General features: G+C 38.0%; 2 protein-coding genes across 2 annotated transcripts in view; both read right to left on the bottom strand.

Annotated features, from left to right (window-relative positions):
• Window positions 1-14: 14 nt before the first annotated feature.
• LOC101564442 (C-type lectin domain family 4 member A-like) lies at window positions 15-8,366 on the bottom strand. Its single transcript, XM_023707411.1, has 6 exons — window positions 8,089-8,366; window positions 6,906-7,019; window positions 5,025-5,132; window positions 2,839-2,990; window positions 1,300-1,415; window positions 15-833 (listed from the first exon to the last, which is right to left on the bottom strand). The coding sequence occupies exons 1-6, from the start codon at window positions 8,222-8,224 to the stop codon at window positions 686-688; spliced, it is 774 nt and encodes a 257-aa protein (XP_023563179.1). The 5' UTR covers window positions 8,225-8,366; the 3' UTR covers window positions 15-685.
• The window catches only part of Clec12a (C-type lectin domain family 12 member A), a 45,236-nt gene continuing 34,057 nt past the window's right edge, over window positions 6,986-18,164 (bottom strand). Inside the window, exon 7 of the mRNA XM_023707407.1 lies at window positions 6,986-7,019. Coding sequence (XP_023563175.1) covers window positions 6,986-7,019 — 34 coding nt within the window. The remainder of the gene's footprint in view (window positions 7,020-18,164) is intronic.

The raw sequence follows: 18,164 nt of genomic DNA, 5'->3' as shown, positions 1-18,164 counted from the left end.
AAGAATGACAAATACCATATGATTGTATTTATTTGAAGAATCTAAAGAGTCAACCTCCTAGAAACACAGTAGAATTGAGGTTAAAATGGAATAGCTGTGGGAAAATGGCAAGAGACATTTGGGTTAAGAAAATAAATTTTGGAATTCCATACTATCACAGTGACAATGGTTAACAGTGTTGCATTTAAAAGTGAAACTTGCTTATGGAGATCCTAAATATTTTTAGTAAAACAGAATAGTTAGCTGTGGTAAATAATAAATAACTTTTATTATTTCACAGTATCTTGTATAACAAATAAGCATTTGGTAGCTTAAGATACATATTTCAGAGTTCATAGTTATACATCAGTAAAGGTAAAGGGCAAATAGAAGAAATAAATGCAAGGACCAAATCATAAAGTTCTATCAGTAAATACATCTTATCGCTCAGAAAAGTTCTATGTCTTCCATGTATAAACAAACAAGATCTCTAGTGGAGTTCATGGCACATGCAAAATGCTCAATAAATGCTTTTAATACATAAGTATGTAAACACATACGCAAGGTAACTAAATTTTTATAAGTGGAATAGTTGAACACTTACCTCAAATTCTATGGACATCTCATACACATAAGGAAAATATTCTGATCTATCTGTGTAATGATGAATGGTACCTGAGGTACAGGCACAGGGAGCATGTTTGACTCATAAATAGATGTTCACCATTTTACAAACTGACCCTTGAGGCCTATCACAAGAGACATCATTCCAGCCCCATTTTCTATTTGAGTAACGATAATTTAAAATAACACAATGTTCCTTCTTATCATTGGGCTCACCAGGATGCCAGAATCTGAAAGAGAGAAAAGCCCAATCGTGAGTCCAATAGTGCTATAAAAGGGGTTAGAGACCGTGAAAGAACTGGGGTTGACCTCTGTGGAAGTCACAGTGATACACAGCCAAGCCAACCCTCCCCATGATCTATGCAGCTCCTCCTCCACCGGCATCTCAAGCCTGTTCCTTGGAAACTGTGCCCACATCTGTGTGAATCCTGTTTTTGTATTCTGGGTTATAAAATCCTCTCCACCTGCAGATATCCCAGAGGCTCTCTTCTGTTTATCCTTCAATCCTCTTTCCAGGGGACTGTCAGTCATTGGAGATTCTTTATAGGATATAAAGATTTCTCTCTGGTCCCTTGTATCACAGTAAGTTTTTCTTTTCCTTAGTGTAATGATTGTGGAGGCTGAAGTCTGTCAGATTTTACAATTATTTACTGACTCCTATTTTCTTGGATCAGTAAGATCTAATTCTATACTTACGTGACACTTTCGTTGTATGGTGTCTGATCAATCCATTGCCAATGTCTCTGACCTTGTGGATCTGACAACCCCATGTAATAAGCAGTATTCAGTTTTGTATTCTGGGTTATAAAATCCTAAGAAAAGAACATAAAAGGAATCACAGCCTTACAACGGTCACTCAGAATTGAGTAAGATGGCTTCTTGTAAAAAAGTTGTATTTATTTTCAAAACTTTTATTTGTATACTTTAAAAAATTCATAGGGTATACTGGCACCATACATAATACTTTGTGTAGTGATTAAATGAGTTATTTAACATTGCCTTCTACCTAAACATATTCTTAAATTTTGATTAACACTTAACTATATACTTTGGGCATAGTGCGTTATTTGAAGTGAGTTTTATAGGCTATATAAAATGAGAATAAAAGGAAAAGGATCAAGGAACAGCTATCTAGGGCTACCTGGAAACACAAGTCCTTGGAAAAATTCATAATACAATATACATCACTTGTGAGCCTGATTTTCATTTCATATGGGAGTAATGTCCATCTACAATTAAGTGAACTCTCATTTCAGAGTTGCTTCTGTTTTATCACTAGAGGAAGATGATATTCTTCAAACTTACATGTGAGAAAATATTTGCAGATTTAATCATTTATCTTCAACTACAACATAAGAGATATACTTTATATTATGGTTGATGATTTAATTTGATTTCCCTATTAAACTTTGTGTTCTTCTCTGTTAAGCAGTTCATACAGTATACATACTGAATTAACAAACTGATATTTCAGGAAGAAATACAGAGTCTGCCAAAATATATATATTTTTCCAACTGATGATGTCACTCTGGTATGGGGGACCCTAGCAGATGTTGTATGTCCCCGAAAACCCACTACAGTGCTGACCTTTAGAGAAGAAATTAAAATGCAAGTGGAGCTATCTCAATGGTCGAGGTCCTCCAGACTGCAGTTCACTGTACCACTCAGTGTCTGGATGCCCCTGGCCACCACTTTTAGCACCTCTTATAATTGTAGAGACCAGAAGTAACATATTAATCTCATGTCTTGATAAGTTTAGTATTAAAATATTTACATACATTTTTCTCTTCCTAAAGTGTGTGCATGTGTTTGGGAGACTCTGTGTCTTCATCCTTCCACTTAATTCCCTTTAGAAATCTTTTTAAATCCACTATTTCAATTGTGTTCCTTAGTTTTACAGAAATAGAAAAAAGGCCTAAAATGTGCATGCTTAGGGGCCTGTCACATGTCTCTTCTTGAAACTTTTCTGCCACAGTCTCATATTTTAACCACTTACCTGTCCAATTTTAAAACAAAGGATGATAAAAAATGCTGTTTTGATTAATTTTAAGAGATAACAAGAAATATAAAAATGACAATCTTATCAAATTTATACAAGAATCAACTGATTGAGATGAGAACTAGTCATGCTTGGGGTAAACTGTTATGTGCTTAAAACACTAAGTCTCCTCTTTGGCAGCAGGCAGAGGCCTTCAGCAGTGGGGCCCGCAGCTCCCAGATCTCCCAGACAGTACCTGCTCCTCCTTGCTGGTGATTACCACCAGATGAGCCCCCATGTGAGAGCAGCGCTCCTCACTCTCACTCCATGGTTTAGCTTCAGTTGGACAGAAGTAGCAGTGAGAACCAAATCGCATCCAGTTCTTTGGGCAACAGCTCCAGACTTTGTCTTTATTGGGAAGCAGATAAATGTGCAATATAAGAAAACCATTTGAGAAATATAGATTATTGGAAATATTAAAAACCCTAAAAATGCCAACATAAGTCATCCCTCAACATAAAAGCAGCCCTGAGGTGTGTGAGAAGTTGAGTCTACCTCTATAGGCAGCAATGGCTCAAGGTTCTTTTCCTTGCAGGAGTAGTATCAGAGAAAGCCAAAGAAAACATAACACTTAAATAAACTAGGACTTGGAACATAATACAAAAATTTCTTGGCTGGAATGAAAAAATAGTTATACCAAGAACCAGGAAGTTCTCAAAATTAATAAGTGTTATTAATCAAGATAGTAAAAATATTAAACTTTCAATGAATAGACCCAAGAGTTGCTTCACACTGGTGGCAATTAATCAGGAAACTGAGAAAACAATAGTAGAAATAGTATTGTTTGACAAAACAATGGTAGAAATCACCTATTGAACAACAGAGCCAAGAGCTAGAAAAGTCCTATGTCATAACATCAAATGTTTATGTGCCAAACACAGGGATGAGAACTATGTTAACTAAAAATTGATATAAGTGAAAGGAGAGTCTAAAACCACATTAATACAAGTGGAGAAAACCATACAGAAAATCAGCAAGAACACTTAGGAGTTCAATAAAATCATCAACCAATAGAAAATTCAACATTTTCAGAACACTCAGTTACAGAATAGCCATTTTCATCAATGCCCAGGGAATGTGTTCTAAGACCACATATTGATGACAATAACAAAAGCAAGCAAACAAACCATAACACATTTCAAATCATTACAGTGATATAGAAAACATTCTTCAACCTAGAAGGAAACATAATTGAAGGAAATCTGGAATGAATACAAGAAGGAAGACAGGAAAATCTCCACATACTTGAAACTAAACGACACAATTTTAAGCAACCCGTGGGTCAAAAAGTGCCAGACAAAATTTTAAAAATACATTTAACTGAATGAAAATGGACATAAAACTTATCAAAAGGTGTAGGATACTCCTCTTTAATTCAAAAAAAGTCAATTATTTGATTGGAAATACTCGACTGGAGGGCTGGCACAGGCAAAGTGCAGTGAATCTAGAGGAGTTTGTAGCACCACAAGTAACAAGCAAAGTGCAACACAGGATGCAAGTGAAGGAGCTGCCGATTAACAGAACCAGAAAAACAGCAAATGAAGTGATGACAGATTACCGTCCAAAATATAAAACAAATAACCAAAGATATAAACCATTAAAGGAATAAGTAACTCATATAGAGGAGAAAACCCAAGCACATGCAATCATTTCAAATAAGTTACATGAACATTGATGCCTACATTCACATGTGATCTTGGTCAAACAATCTGGATATTTCTCTCTAGGGTGTTCTGGTGTGCACACGCACACACACACACACACACACAAACATGAACTACAATTAATGATAATGCATCAATATGTGCTCACTAGAGCAACAAATGCATGATTCTAATAATACAAAATACTCTTGCACACAGTGGGGTTAAAATTGGAATGTTTTATGTCAACATTCAATGCTTTATAAATATAAAATGCTATTTAAATATAATTTTAATGGAAATAATGAATATTTTAATAAGTGAGTCATTATCTTTCTGAAACGTTTCTAGCTAGGATGTGAAAACCAACAGTGTCCATAAAAAGCTCAGAATGAAACAAAAGCTGAAGAAATCCAAAACTACAATAAACTTTTTTTTTTTTTTTTTTTTTTTTTCGTGGAACCTGGAATTGAACTCAGGCCCTTGTGCTTGCCAGGGAAGCGCTTATTCCACTGAGTCATCTCCCCGGCCCTACAATAAACTTTTACACAATCAAGTCTTGCACAAGTTAATGTACACATGAAAGAACTTCAGGTCTCATGGAATTGTACATTTGTAGCTTATAATGATCATGTGACTACATTCTCAATATTATCTATCTGGAAATCTTATTAGAAATACTGATTTCGGAGATCCTTACTCTTTTCAACAACTGAATTCTAAGGAGAGGAAATTTTACCTTTCTTAGATGAATTGCTTCTTTTACACTCCAGTTCTTTATGCTTATGTGTACTTTCTTTGATAGCCTTCTTTACTTCAAGAAGCTGAGAATATTTTTGAAAGAATACTAGAAGATACAATAAAAACCATTCAATTTCCTGGTAGCAATATGACTGTATTCTCCACTGTTCTTTTCTTGCACTCTTTATAGAAACTTAATGTAGAAATGCTCAATGACTGAAGCAGACATGCTCTAACTGGAAAAGTTTTCCCATCTTCCTAGAGTCAATATAGTCCTAATTCTACTGATGGTGAAACCCTAGAAATTTCTGGAAAGACCTGAAAGATCAGGAGTTGAAATAGGACATGGAATTTCCATCTTACCAGGCCTAAAGGGACTTGCCATATTTTATTTCAATTCTTAATGTGAAACGCATCTGAAGGTACATCTGAGGGTAAGCTGTTATAGGCAGAAAAATACTTATATTGAAGAATTCAAAGACTGAGACCTCAGAAATAAAAAATTAGCTAAATGTGAACCATTCTTGGTTACCTTAGTGAACTGAAAATTTTAAAAATAATCAACATTGACAAGGGACATTGTTCTTTTCCTGTTCTGTCCTAGAACTCTCTCCATGTGACCTGACTCTTACTCCTCAGTCACCTAGACTGGTACTCCTCTTTTGCTTCCACTGTTCACTAAAATGTTGTTTGAGACACATCTTTGATAACATTTCAGAACTGTGCATTGTCATCAGTCTGTGGCATGCTTTGTGCTACCAGAGAACAATTCTGTCCTCCTACCTAACCCTGAGCACACTGCTCTTCAATGCTTTTGCCCTACCTTTCTCATGCTGCTTTGTGAACTCTTTCAGAAGCTCTGCCTTCTATTTGTCACTATTAAAATGGAGCATTCCCTGGAGTTCCACTACTATCTTTCATCTTTTTGTGCTAAATCTTGAATGATGCCACATATTTCCACTGTGTTACCAGCTGCCTGTGTGTCAGTGGTTTCCAAAACCAGACCTCTCCATTGAAATCTCCTGGTAGGTGCATCTCAAGTGCAGTGCAACCAGTCCAAGCCCTAAGTCATCTTCCAGCCCCAACTCACTGCTTGTCTTACGTGGCCTATGTTTTTTAACAGCTTCATCACTGCTGAGTTCACCAAGTCTGAATATCAGAGTCATATAACATCCCTAGGTTCTTTAATACTTAAATATTCATCAAGACACTATGGTTTCATGCCATCTCCTTTATCATTTAAAGCAACCCTCTTCATCTGCTTTTTCAATAACACTATCTTAGAAGTTACTTATGCATGACAGAAATAATTTTAAGGATATTTATTTCACAAATTTTGCTGTATTTAATTCTTCCTGTGACCAATAGGATGTGCAGAAGCAGCTCTGTACGAGATCTGAGTTGAGATTTCAAGACTCCTTGGTGTGCCAACTCAGCCTTGGAAGGCTGCATGGTGCCAGATGAACACACCCTGTTGGGCCTAGTCAGGGAATATTTCTGTGAGGAAATGCATGCATTGATTAAATTGGGGTTTAGAACATTACATTCTTGGGCCTGACAAATAATTAGAAAGATATTTCTTTCATAAATCTTTCTGGAATATTTCTTCCCTTTTTTGTCCATCTGATCATCCAAAAAGACAAGTGTGTATCCACTCAAAACAGTTCTCACTTTTTAAATGCGACTAAGGAAACACAGATGTGTTCTCACACAGAAATCCGGTGGGAAAAAAGAGCAAAATCCCCAGTGAATTTCCCTGAACTTTATCTCTGTCAAGTAAATTTTCTTTTCAGATATCTAGATAACACCCTTTTTACTGTGAATTTCTAGTAGACACTTTCTCTTCTTTAGGGCTTGTTGGTTCAGCTGACAGACTTACTGATAAAAGCAATACAGAATACGATGGCCAAAAGGAGGAATATCAATAAGGGGACAAGAAGCATCTTGAGAAGACAAAGATTACTTCTCTGAGGAGTGGTCTTCTCTTTGGCAGCTGAGGAGAAACCAGATTAGTTTCATCAGTAATACATTCTGTTCTTATTTCCTCTTCCCCTTTTTCTTGTATAACACGCAATTACTAACAATATAGAATTTAAATTCTATATTGAAATAGAAAAAATATATAAAATTGGAATAGAAAAAGAAACAATGAAGTTTTCACTGAAATCTCACAAAATACATAAAAGTAAGAAACTTTTCCACTGAAAAAAATTCTAATACTCTTGTATATATAGTCAGTATTTTAAAACTGCATATACACGTACACACATTTGCCTTCAGAATTAACAAAATGTATACATTGGTTTCTGACCTACTACTTCTTTTATACTTCCATTGTGACCATTTTTCACATTACCATACAATCTTATTACATTTTGTTAACTTTGCATATTTCATTGCATCTTTAACTATATGCAAGATTATGTCTACTTTACAGCTTTGTGTGTTACAGCAAACATCGGTAATCATAGTTCACATTATTGTATAAAGTAATGTTTGTGGTCCCCACCTTATCATTGCACCCCAATTTCTCTTCTGAGGGCCATATCTCAGGGGAGGGAGCTGATCTGGCTCAGAAGAGGCCCTGAATTCAGTCCCCCTCCCAGCACTGAGAGAGATAAGTGTCAAACAAATAGAAATCATTTCTTAATATATTATACATTGTTAAGTAGAGAAGAAAAATCTTCAGTATTACATGCTATGATTTCATTTTTAGCAAAAAATGTCTGGGGCTGGAGAGATAGCTTAGCATTCTAAGGACCTGCCTGGCAAGCACAAAGATCCAAATTCAATCCCTGGTACCACATGACATGACAGCCCATATCAGAGAGACAAATAAATTGCAGAAGGGCAGCAAAACAGGAATCTTTTTCTCTCCTGCTCTACAGCTCCCTGGCTGCTTAGCCCTCATCCACAGACAGCACAATCTGTAGTGGTCTGTTTCCCAGATGCATCAGGCCAGAGAAACAGCAACTACCTCACCTACCGGGCTCACAGACCCCACGCCCACCCATCACCTCATCACTAACTGTGAGAGAAACCAAAAAAATGTATGTTTTTACCTGCAGGAGACCCTGAGTTGGGGCTTGAGGATTCAGCTTTGAACCTCAGTTCAGCATAAGTGATTTCAGCAGCCATGTTGAGAAAAGGCCTTCTGCTTTCTCCAAAAAAATTTATCCTTTTCTTAAAACAGCTCATAAGTGAAAACCAAACATGTAGTAAATTCTCCAATCACTCAACAAGATGAGAACAGCCCAGTCCCTGGCAGAGGTTTCTCATGAGAAACCCGCAACGTAGAACCACTGAGTGAGCAGACGAAGGTCCACTGCCCTGGACAAGTCCATAACAACTGTAGCCTTTAAACATATGCAGTGAAGCTTGCAAATATTACAGAAATGACCATTCACGTGACAAGAGGAAGAAAGAAAAAGAGGAACCAAAAGAGGCCTTTCCTGAGAACTGTAGCTTCCAAACACAATGAAGAGAGGGGAGGGAAACCTGATTAAAAAAGAGTTCATATGAATTATGTAAGGAATACAATCCCCATATCCTACAAATAGGTCTAACAAAAATTAAAATAATGGACAAAATTAAGGAATTGGAAAATGTACTTGTGCTTCTGTGTACAAATGTTGTTGTTTACAAATCACCCACCCTGACCAAACACTTCGGCACACTTCATTCACTTTATTGGTAGCTGGTCTCAGGCACCCACTAGGCAGCTCATTCCATGAGCGGCGTTGACACAAACTGAGATGTCCACTTCCCTTCTTGTAGGAGTCAGCTCCCCTTAACTTGATGGAGAAGGCACAGTGCAAATTCAGCATTGTCTGAACTCTACTATGCTCCCTGCTTTCTACTGTTGCTAGTAGTTAATTCCCTCAGGCACTGCCTTTCCTCCTGCAGCCCTCCTGAAAGCAGCTCCCTCTGTTGGACATTGAAGGACAAGGACATTTTTCATCCCACAGTGCTCTGTCCCTTCCACCCAATGCCACTTCAGTGCATAACTGCATGTGACTTATTTTTCACATGATAATTAAATTGAATCACTTGGACAGACATAAGGGAATGCTAAATATGATGTTTTTGCCACAGGCAAAGAGATGAACACTCCAAAACTTAAATTTTTCCTGCAGGACATTTTCATAGACCTGTTCCCAACATGCCATTTCTCCTCACTCTACTCACTCTCAAATAGTTCCCCTCTTTAATTTCTCCTTTCTAACTCATTCCAGCATATTACACACACACACACACACACACACACACACACACACACACTTATTTCTATATTGATTTCTATGTGCATATGTACTGAAATCCATGAGTTCGCACAAAGACCTCTAACTTCAGTTCAGTGCCATAGGTTTCATCTTAGTTCTCTCAATTTTCACACTTCTAACTTTTGTGACGGTAAGAAATCCATTTTAATTATCTATATTTCATTTGCCTGTTTAGTTCTGTGAGATCTCTCTCTTAACTCATTTTGGACTCCGACCCCACACAAATACCAACCTTGTGCATTCACACCCTCTTTAAGCTCCAAAGTCTGCTTGATCCCAGACTCCCTGGGCTGTCCCCCCACCACATGGAAGATTTGTTCACCTTGAGAATCTGCCTTCCTGCACCACGCTGCTTTTTGTGGACACACTTCCTAATTCTCACATCCTTCAGAGCTTGGACCGTGTGCACACACATACAGCGTGCTGTGGCTCTCAGTGCCAGAACTCTTTCCTCTACCACAGTCACACTTTCCTTTCTTTCAGGCTCTGAACCCACCATCCTGCCAACCATCTGCATGGCCACCCTGCTCCCATGGTTTCCCTAGTTCTTGCACATTGTGTCAAACCATTGCTGCCCCTCACCCCACTACAGACATTTGCCTTACCCTTTCCAATCTAATGCCTTATTTAGAACTGATATGATTGTACTCATTATGAGGAGTTGGTACATGGACATAACACATCTTAATTATTTTTACATCACCTCATGCTTTTAGCTACTTTCCAATTTCCAAGAGATCTCCCTATTTCCTATTATCTGTCTGTTATTTTACCTTAAATCCATTTATATTTCTGATTTATCATATAAGAGAAACCATGTAATATTTCACTTAATGTCATAGTTTCAAGAAATATTTATTTTCCTACAAAAGGCCAGAGATATAAATTTTTATAGCACAATAGTTATTTTGTAATGAAAGCAAAAGGAACATGACAAGGAATAAAAGAATGATGAGAAAATTGCAATTAATTTGTGGACACAACAAATACTTTCTTTTTTTTTTTTTTTTGGCTGGCTCATCCCACCCTGGGGGTGAGTCTGGGGTGGCATGTGGTGCCACAGTTTGAACTGCGGTCTTTGCACACTTGTCTAAGCTTGCCTAAGCAGGCACTTTAGACCACTAAGCTATCTCGCCAGATTCCCAACATATACTTTCTTGTGGACATGTGTGCAGGAAGCTCCTTAAATTAAAAAGCAAAACTTTTTTGCACTACTGAGACATGAACCTAGAAACTCATGTGTACCATAAAAGCACTGACACCTACATCTATTTTCATTTTGTTTAATATTAAAACAGAATCTAAAGACTCAGGTTCAAACTTCTTATGATTCTTGAGCAGTTTGAGTAGCTACAAAGTAAAAAGTATGTTTAAAGTCACCCTCTCTCATTCTTTCCTCCTGCAATAACTCACATTAGAAATGAATTTTACTGTGTCAGGAAAAAAATTGATCAAACAAAATGGCTTACAGTGACATTTTCCCCTTTCATTAACATTACACATGGGCTCAGGGTCAGTGTGGGCAGACTGTAACCCAGCTGGCCTCCTCTCCAAGGGTTCTCTGATTCTGTAGCCAGGGCCCTAGAATAGCTCTCTGCATGCCTAGTGATGCAGTATTGAGGATAGTCTAGGTACTTGGTAACAACACTACAATGCACTTCTGAGTGCTGAATTATTTAGTCATGAGGTCTCTTGGGTAGTGACAATAAATATGTAGCACAAATACACTAAGTGATATAAAAGGTGAACCACCAGGGACAAAGATAAAATTTTAGAACTGTTGTTTATAGTTACTTATGGCTTATGAAAAATTGTTTTTATTTATATCACAGGGACTCAGTTCTGGCTGCACTGAGTGGTGCAGGGCCATGAGGATCGAGGAGCCAATGCTTGTGAGAGGCCCATCGTGCACCTTTACTTCTCGACTTACTCTCTGCTTGAGACATCAGGCTGTCACTCAACTGTAAGAGAGAACTTCTCTGGTCTGTGTCTCATTTCCTAGAAGGTAGCCTCTATTCTTTGGAGTTTGTGATTAATTGGGATGACTTTGTATTCATGATGAATCCTACCTCGTGGGGGCCCCTGAATAATTAATGCTAACAAGATGATTCAGGTTGGAGTCAGAAAAAATAATCATATGAGTAGAGTCATGAGGCCTTAAGACATGACTCTGGGACAGACCGGGAGGGAACGCTGCACATTGAGTCCAACCTTATCCGCAACAGCTCTTTTAATGATTCCTATGCAATGAACTCCAGTACAATCTCTGCACACCATACTCAGGAGATTTCTCAGTTTTCAGTTATCAGAATATATTCACACATTAAATTCTGGGAAAGTGATATTCATTAAGTCAGTGAAAGTTTCACATTTGGGACCCTTCTAGATTCACCTATCTGTCTCTCCCTTAATCTCTGAAATGCATCTTTTTGTTAAAAGAGCACTATAATCAAGGCTGGGGAGACAGTTCAGCGGCATTAGGAGAAAAAAAAAAAGAACATTATGATCGCAAGTATAATAAAATCTGAACTCATACAATAATGTAAAGTATCATTTAGGGTTCTCTATTTAAGATGGGGATCCCTAAATGTTTGGTCAGTGGACGAGGACTGAAGGTGCTGCTGAGATCTGAAGCAAGTGGAATCCTGAAGACGGCACACACTTCCCCTGTGAGATGCAGCCCATGTAAGTTAGCTGCTGAGAGAATCACTGTCCTGTCAGAGTGCTAATTTCATAAACACAAGATGTTTAGAGTATTTCATAGCAAGATTGAATGTGGTCTTTTGGTAACCTGGAAAATCAGGTGCATATGTACTGAAATCCATGAAAGAAAAAGAGGAACCAAAAGAGGCCTTTCCTGAGAACTGTAGCTTTTTGGTCTTTTGGTAACCTGGAAAATCAATTAGAAAAAGTGAAGTTTATTAGATTTTTTTTTATTTAAAAAGCGCTCTATTTTTGCTCATATTTTTAGTGCTGTGAAAAGTTTTACTGTGACTTACCAAGTGGCCGATGTTAAAGTACACAAGGATACACACACACACACACACACACACACACACACACATACACAATCTGTGGTTTCATGTAAAGCGAAACATTTAACAATAAAGAAGAAAGCAAATAGTATTATAAAAGAAACATGCTGTAAGGTAGTATTTGAAAAACTGAATTGAGAAAGAAATGTGATCATGTTGTGGGCTTTATTTTCAAAAAGCATAGACATTCTCTTAGAGCACTAGTATGTTTGTTCAGCCTTGTAGCCCTATTTATTTTACTCTAATTCATTTTTTGTTCACTCCTTTTCATTTTATCTTTTTTTGTAATAAAGAGGAAGCATTCAGAACTTACACAATAAAAAGGTATATGATTGTGAGATTTATCCTTCTTAATTACTAAAATTATAAAGTGAGCAGGTACATGTGACAGTGCTGTCTCTCACCATTTACAATAACCTATTCAAAATGGATCAAAGATTTACATGTAGAACATAAAACAGGTAGCACAAAACTCAGAAGAAACATTTAAAGACATCAACATAAGCAGTGAACTTTTGGACAAAGAAGAACCCAAAGGCATAGACATCAAGAACAAAAATATACCAATTGTGTTTGTATATTGAATGAGACTTCTGTCTATCAAACAAAACAGTACAAAATGTGAAAAAATTTTCTGGAATGTGAAAAAATGATCTGCAACAATTTTTAACAAAGATTTAATATGTTTTTTATGTGTTTAACACAGGGTTTACAGAGTCTCACTATATAGATTGGACTCATTGTGATCTTCCTGTTTTCAGCCTCCCAAGTGCTGCGTTTACAGGCGTGCGCCACCACACCCAGTCTCAAGTGTTATGGGTCACTCAGAATAGGAACCAGATCAGCCAGGTTGGAATTTGGAAAGCCGTTTATTACTGAGCTCAGGGCCCCCCAGTCTGCTCTCACGCAGGAGAGGACCAAAAGGCAGCGGCCCAGGAAGCAGGAAGGGGTTTTATACCCTGGAACCACATTGAGTTTGATAAGCAAATCCATTGAATGACCACATTCAGTTTGGTAAACAAATTCATTGTCTGACACAAAATAATGCTTTCAGAGTGATTGGCACCACAACTCAAACTACATTTTTGGGGCTTTTGTTTCAGTTTCTGGTTAATTTGCACCTGAGTACCTGCAGGCAGCCTTGCATAGCCCGGAGGTTACAAGAAGTTAAAGCCCATCTAATTTCCTTTTGAAGTCATCTCTGTAAGCTAACTTTGGTAACAGGAATTGGTGAGGGTTACAGGAATTTTATCTTAGCAAAGAGCAAGAAACAGCCACTAGTTACTAAACAACTTAGAACAGTGGTGAGGATACATTTACAACAGAAAGCACAAGATTTACATTTATAATCTAAAACGTGAGTTGACTCATTACACAAGCACCATCTCAGCTCACCCCTTGGACCTTGATGCTGAGGATAGAACCCTGGTCCCTGTGTCTGCCTGCACAGGTGTTTTTATCCACTGAGCTATCTGCCTGGCCCTAGATTTAATATCTTAAACATATAAAGAATTCAAAACACTCAATGGTTGGGCTGGAGAGATGGCTCAGTGGTCTAAAGCACCTACTTAGAACAAGCTTAGCAAAAAGCATCAGGGACCGCGGTTCAATCCCCCAGCACCACATGCCAGCCAGCCCGCCCCCTGGTGGGCTGAGCTGGCCTCTCTCTCTCTCTCTCTCTCTCTCTCTCTCTCTCTCTCAAATAAATAAATAAATAAAATTTAAAAAAAAAACACTCAATGGCAAGAAAGCAAATCATTTCAATTAAAAAACTGGCAAGTAATCTCAAAAATTTCTTTAAAAATCAAATATAAATTCTATAAATTGTTAACCATCAAGGAAATGAAAAATCAAAACCACATATACATCATCTCACTATAGTCAGATTGATACAGGGAGAAAAACTGGTCTCGGGTGGGTGACCTCCAAACCATATAGGGAACCTCCAAATGACATAGAGAAAAACGATCTCTGGACCTGACCTGCACAAGTTCATGTTCTCCAAAACCGAAGAATGAATTTTAGGAACAAATGGAGGTTATGAGCAGAATATATTTATTGAAAGAAAGCTCCTGTCCAAGAGAGGGACAGGAGGGGGGCCCGAGCGGGTAGTTCCAAGGGAAGCTGTCTCTTCCAGGCACTTTTATAGTGTAAAACTATGTGAGGCTAAGGTAGAGAGAATGGGAACTCGCTTAGGTGGGCAGGAGGTGGGACAAAACTATGGTTAACCAATGGGATTACAAGCACCATTGCTCAGGTAAAACTGATTAAATCCAGTATCAAATTGGAAAGCTAATCACGTAGCAAGCAGGCATGAATATGGGACAGGGTCTTTTTCTATTGGAGGTTGGAATGCGGGACAGGGTCTCTTTCTGTTGGGGGTTGGGCTAGTGACTCACTTGGGTCTTTCCAGGTGATTGATACCTATTTAGAATATCAATCCCAGGTGCTACTCGTTTACCATTTGTTTGGCCTTTAGGTCTTTAGGTCTGGTTCACAGCAGGAGCATCCGCCCCTCCCACAGTTGTAAGGCATCTCATCTTCTGTGCTGTCTCCTTCGAGGGCCTGGCCCTGTCTGACTGCTTATATTTCTTTCTAACTCAGCTGCCTGCAACAAGATGATGCCTATTAATAACAAAGAAATAGCAAATGTTGGTGACATTTTAGAGAAAAGGGTTTCTTACACACTGTTCCTTGTAACATAAATTAGTGCAGTCACCATGAAAACACTAGTTTCCTCAAATAAAAAAGTATAGCTCTACCATAGGACACAAATGTCCTACTCCTGGGTGTAGATCCCAAAGAAAACAGCGATCCAAAGGAATACCTGCACTTCAGTGTTCACCGCTGTACTATTCACAGTAGTGAAGCGATGGAATCAAACGAGATTTGCATTGAGGAATGAATGATAGAAGTGTGATATGTATTCACAGTGGAATACATTCAGCCATATAATAAAAAGAAATCGTCATTGGCAGCAAGCTGGAACGGAAGGACCTTATTGTAAGTGGAGTGTTTCACACACAGAAATGTAAATACTGCATCTTCTGACTTACGTGTGGTAGCTAAAGAGCTGATGTCACAAAAGGAGAGGCTATGACAGCAGTTACCATAACTACCACAGAATGTGAGTGGGAGTTCTTTTCTGGCTATGTCTTCTGTATCTTTCTCAAGATTTTAGACCCTTTTAGCTATTATTTCACTTCAATCGATTTTTCAATGCATGTAGTCTCTACCTTGAGATTCATGTATGCTCCAAAATTATTAAATTTGTATTTTTCATTGTGTACCAGAGGCCTGCAGTGTTTTTTGCACAGTTTTTATTTTATTTTATTGTATAAGTGTAATAATTTATCTGATAGGTATGAGTTTCTTCTGTGGAATTAAGTCTGATAGTGAGCTTTTCCACAGTATTTTTTTTAACTTACTGTGTTTTCCCTTCTGACAATTTCTTTGGGTTTTCTTCAGGAATCTTATCTTTCAGGCCAAATGGCAATGACCGCAAAGCAGAGGCATGGCTGCAAGACTCTGAGCAGCCTCACAAGGAATGTTCTCTAACAATTCCTCCCAAAAGCACACACACAGCTCTTAAGGAGCCAGCCACCCATCCAACAGCGGAGGAAATCTCCATGTGTGCTCTCCATTCCTTACTCTGTCTTCGCTCTCACTCCCAGCTGCAGAGACCTCCAGGGAAGAGTCTGTCCCACCCTCACCCCATCCTCACTGTCTAGCCTGTCTTTCCTTTTCCCTGGAGTCAGTGTAGCAAGACATTCACCAGAAGTCTTCAATTTGATCACTATGAGGTTCCCACTACCAGGAGTGTTAGTCCCTTCTAACAGATCCCTTCAGGGGGCTTCTGCCTATATTGCTATAAAAGTTTACCCAGTCCAAGTCAGGTACTTATATAGGTGAATCAATTTCAGCCCCCATCTACCACCGAGGGAAACAATTTGTGCAGTCTTTTATTTCCCCCACCAGCAAGACAGCTTACCAGCCAAAGCATCAGGGGTTGTTTGAGTAGGCCACTTAGCTAATATTTGCAGTTTTATAGTATCATCCTACACTGATAGCCAGGGTTGAAGTCATAAAATTCTGTGCATTGTACCTGGTTCTGTGTTGCTTTGACCAATTTCTGTTCTTGTTTGTATACTGATTCTCAGAACTCATCCTCACTTTAGCTCTGTGGAAATAGTTCCTTCTATGCTGGGCTGTTCAGTTACAGGCAATGAAATTGCAGCACTAGTAAAATATCTACTAAAAAAAGCTCACATCCAGATGAATTGACTGCTGAGTTCTACAAAAACTCAGTTCTAATACTTACACTTCATAAGCTTTCTTTAATGAATTTGAAATGGAAGGAGTGCTCTCAAAGTTATTCCTGGAAGTTATGATTGCCCTGATTTCAAAACCAGATAAGGATCAAATAAAGAAAGAGAGCTATAGACCAATCCTTTTCATGAACATAGCTACAAAAATCCTCAACAAGTTACTGGCAAATAAAGCACAATGAACCACCAAAAATACTGTGCAACCCAAGCAAGTAGGCTTCATGCCTAGGATGCAAGAACACTTCAACATCTGCAAATCAATAAATGCACTAACACCGCATAAACAGAAGCAAGGACAAAAATCAGTGTCCTTCAACAAAGGACTTCTATCCAGAATATATGATAATTAAAAAAATTGGTCCCCAAAAATTTAAAGATGCAATCCAGAAATGGGCATCTGAGGTGAATACATTTCTCAAATGAAGAAGTACAAATGGTAAGTAAATATATGCAAAAGCATTCAACATCATTGGTCATTCAAGAAATGTAAACTATTATTATTGTTGTTGTTGTTATTGTTATTATTATTTGGGTACCAGGAATCAAACTCAGGACCTCGTGTTTGCCAGGCTGACGCTCATGCTGCTGAACACATATGTGCCTGGCACTAAGAAATGCATACCTAAAACACTGAGGTTCCATCTTACCCCAGACAAAGAATTCCTGTCCAGAACATATAAAATGTTTTAAAAACTCAGGCCTCCAAAACTCAAAGACCCAATCCACAAACGGGCATCTGAGATGAATAGGTACTTCACAAATGAAGAGATATAAATAGCAAACAAACATTTGAAAACCTGTTTAACATCATTGGTCATTCAAGAGACACAAATTAAAACAATGCTGAGATACCATCTTATACCAGAAACAAAATGGTAATCATCAGGAAATCAACCAATAATAAATGCTGGTGAGGCTGTGGAGAGAAAGGAAACCTTTTTTCCACTGTTTGTAGGAGGGTAGACTGGTACAACCACTATGGAAATTAGTGTGGAGATTCCTCATAAAACTAGGATTAGAGGTCCCGTTCAACCCAGCTCTTCCCCTTCCGGGTATTTTCCCAGAAGAATTGGAAACCTCATACCACAGAGATACATGTGCAGTCATTGTTTATAGCAGCTCAGCTTGTCATAGCTAATTCCTGGAAACAGTCCAAATGATATCAACTGTGGAAAGGATAAAAAAAGAATGGAGTATTCTTATAGTATAGTATAGTATTTTTATAGAATGGAGTGTTCTTCAGCTATAAAGAAAGGTAAACTTAAGGCTTTTATTGGTAAACAGAAGAAAATAGGGACCTGTTTATAAGTGAAATAAATCAAACTCACTGTATTATTTCCCTATGGTAAGAAACAGAAAGAATAAATAAATCCAAAAAGTAAAGTAGATATTGTAAATAAGAAATAAAGTGCTCAAAATGAAAGAACAACTGGGATGAGGGAAAGGAGAAGAAAGAAGGCTAATAGGTATATTTCCCTTTCTTCTAAATGTA

The sequence above is a fragment of the Octodon degus genome, unplaced genomic scaffold, assembly GCF_000260255.1.
Source record: "Octodon degus isolate 3935 unplaced genomic scaffold, OctDeg1.0 scaffold00288, whole genome shotgun sequence".
In the NCBI taxonomy this organism is placed as follows: domain Eukaryota; kingdom Metazoa; phylum Chordata; class Mammalia; order Rodentia; family Octodontidae; genus Octodon; species Octodon degus.
This window is presented reverse-complemented; position numbering and strand designations above follow the sequence as displayed.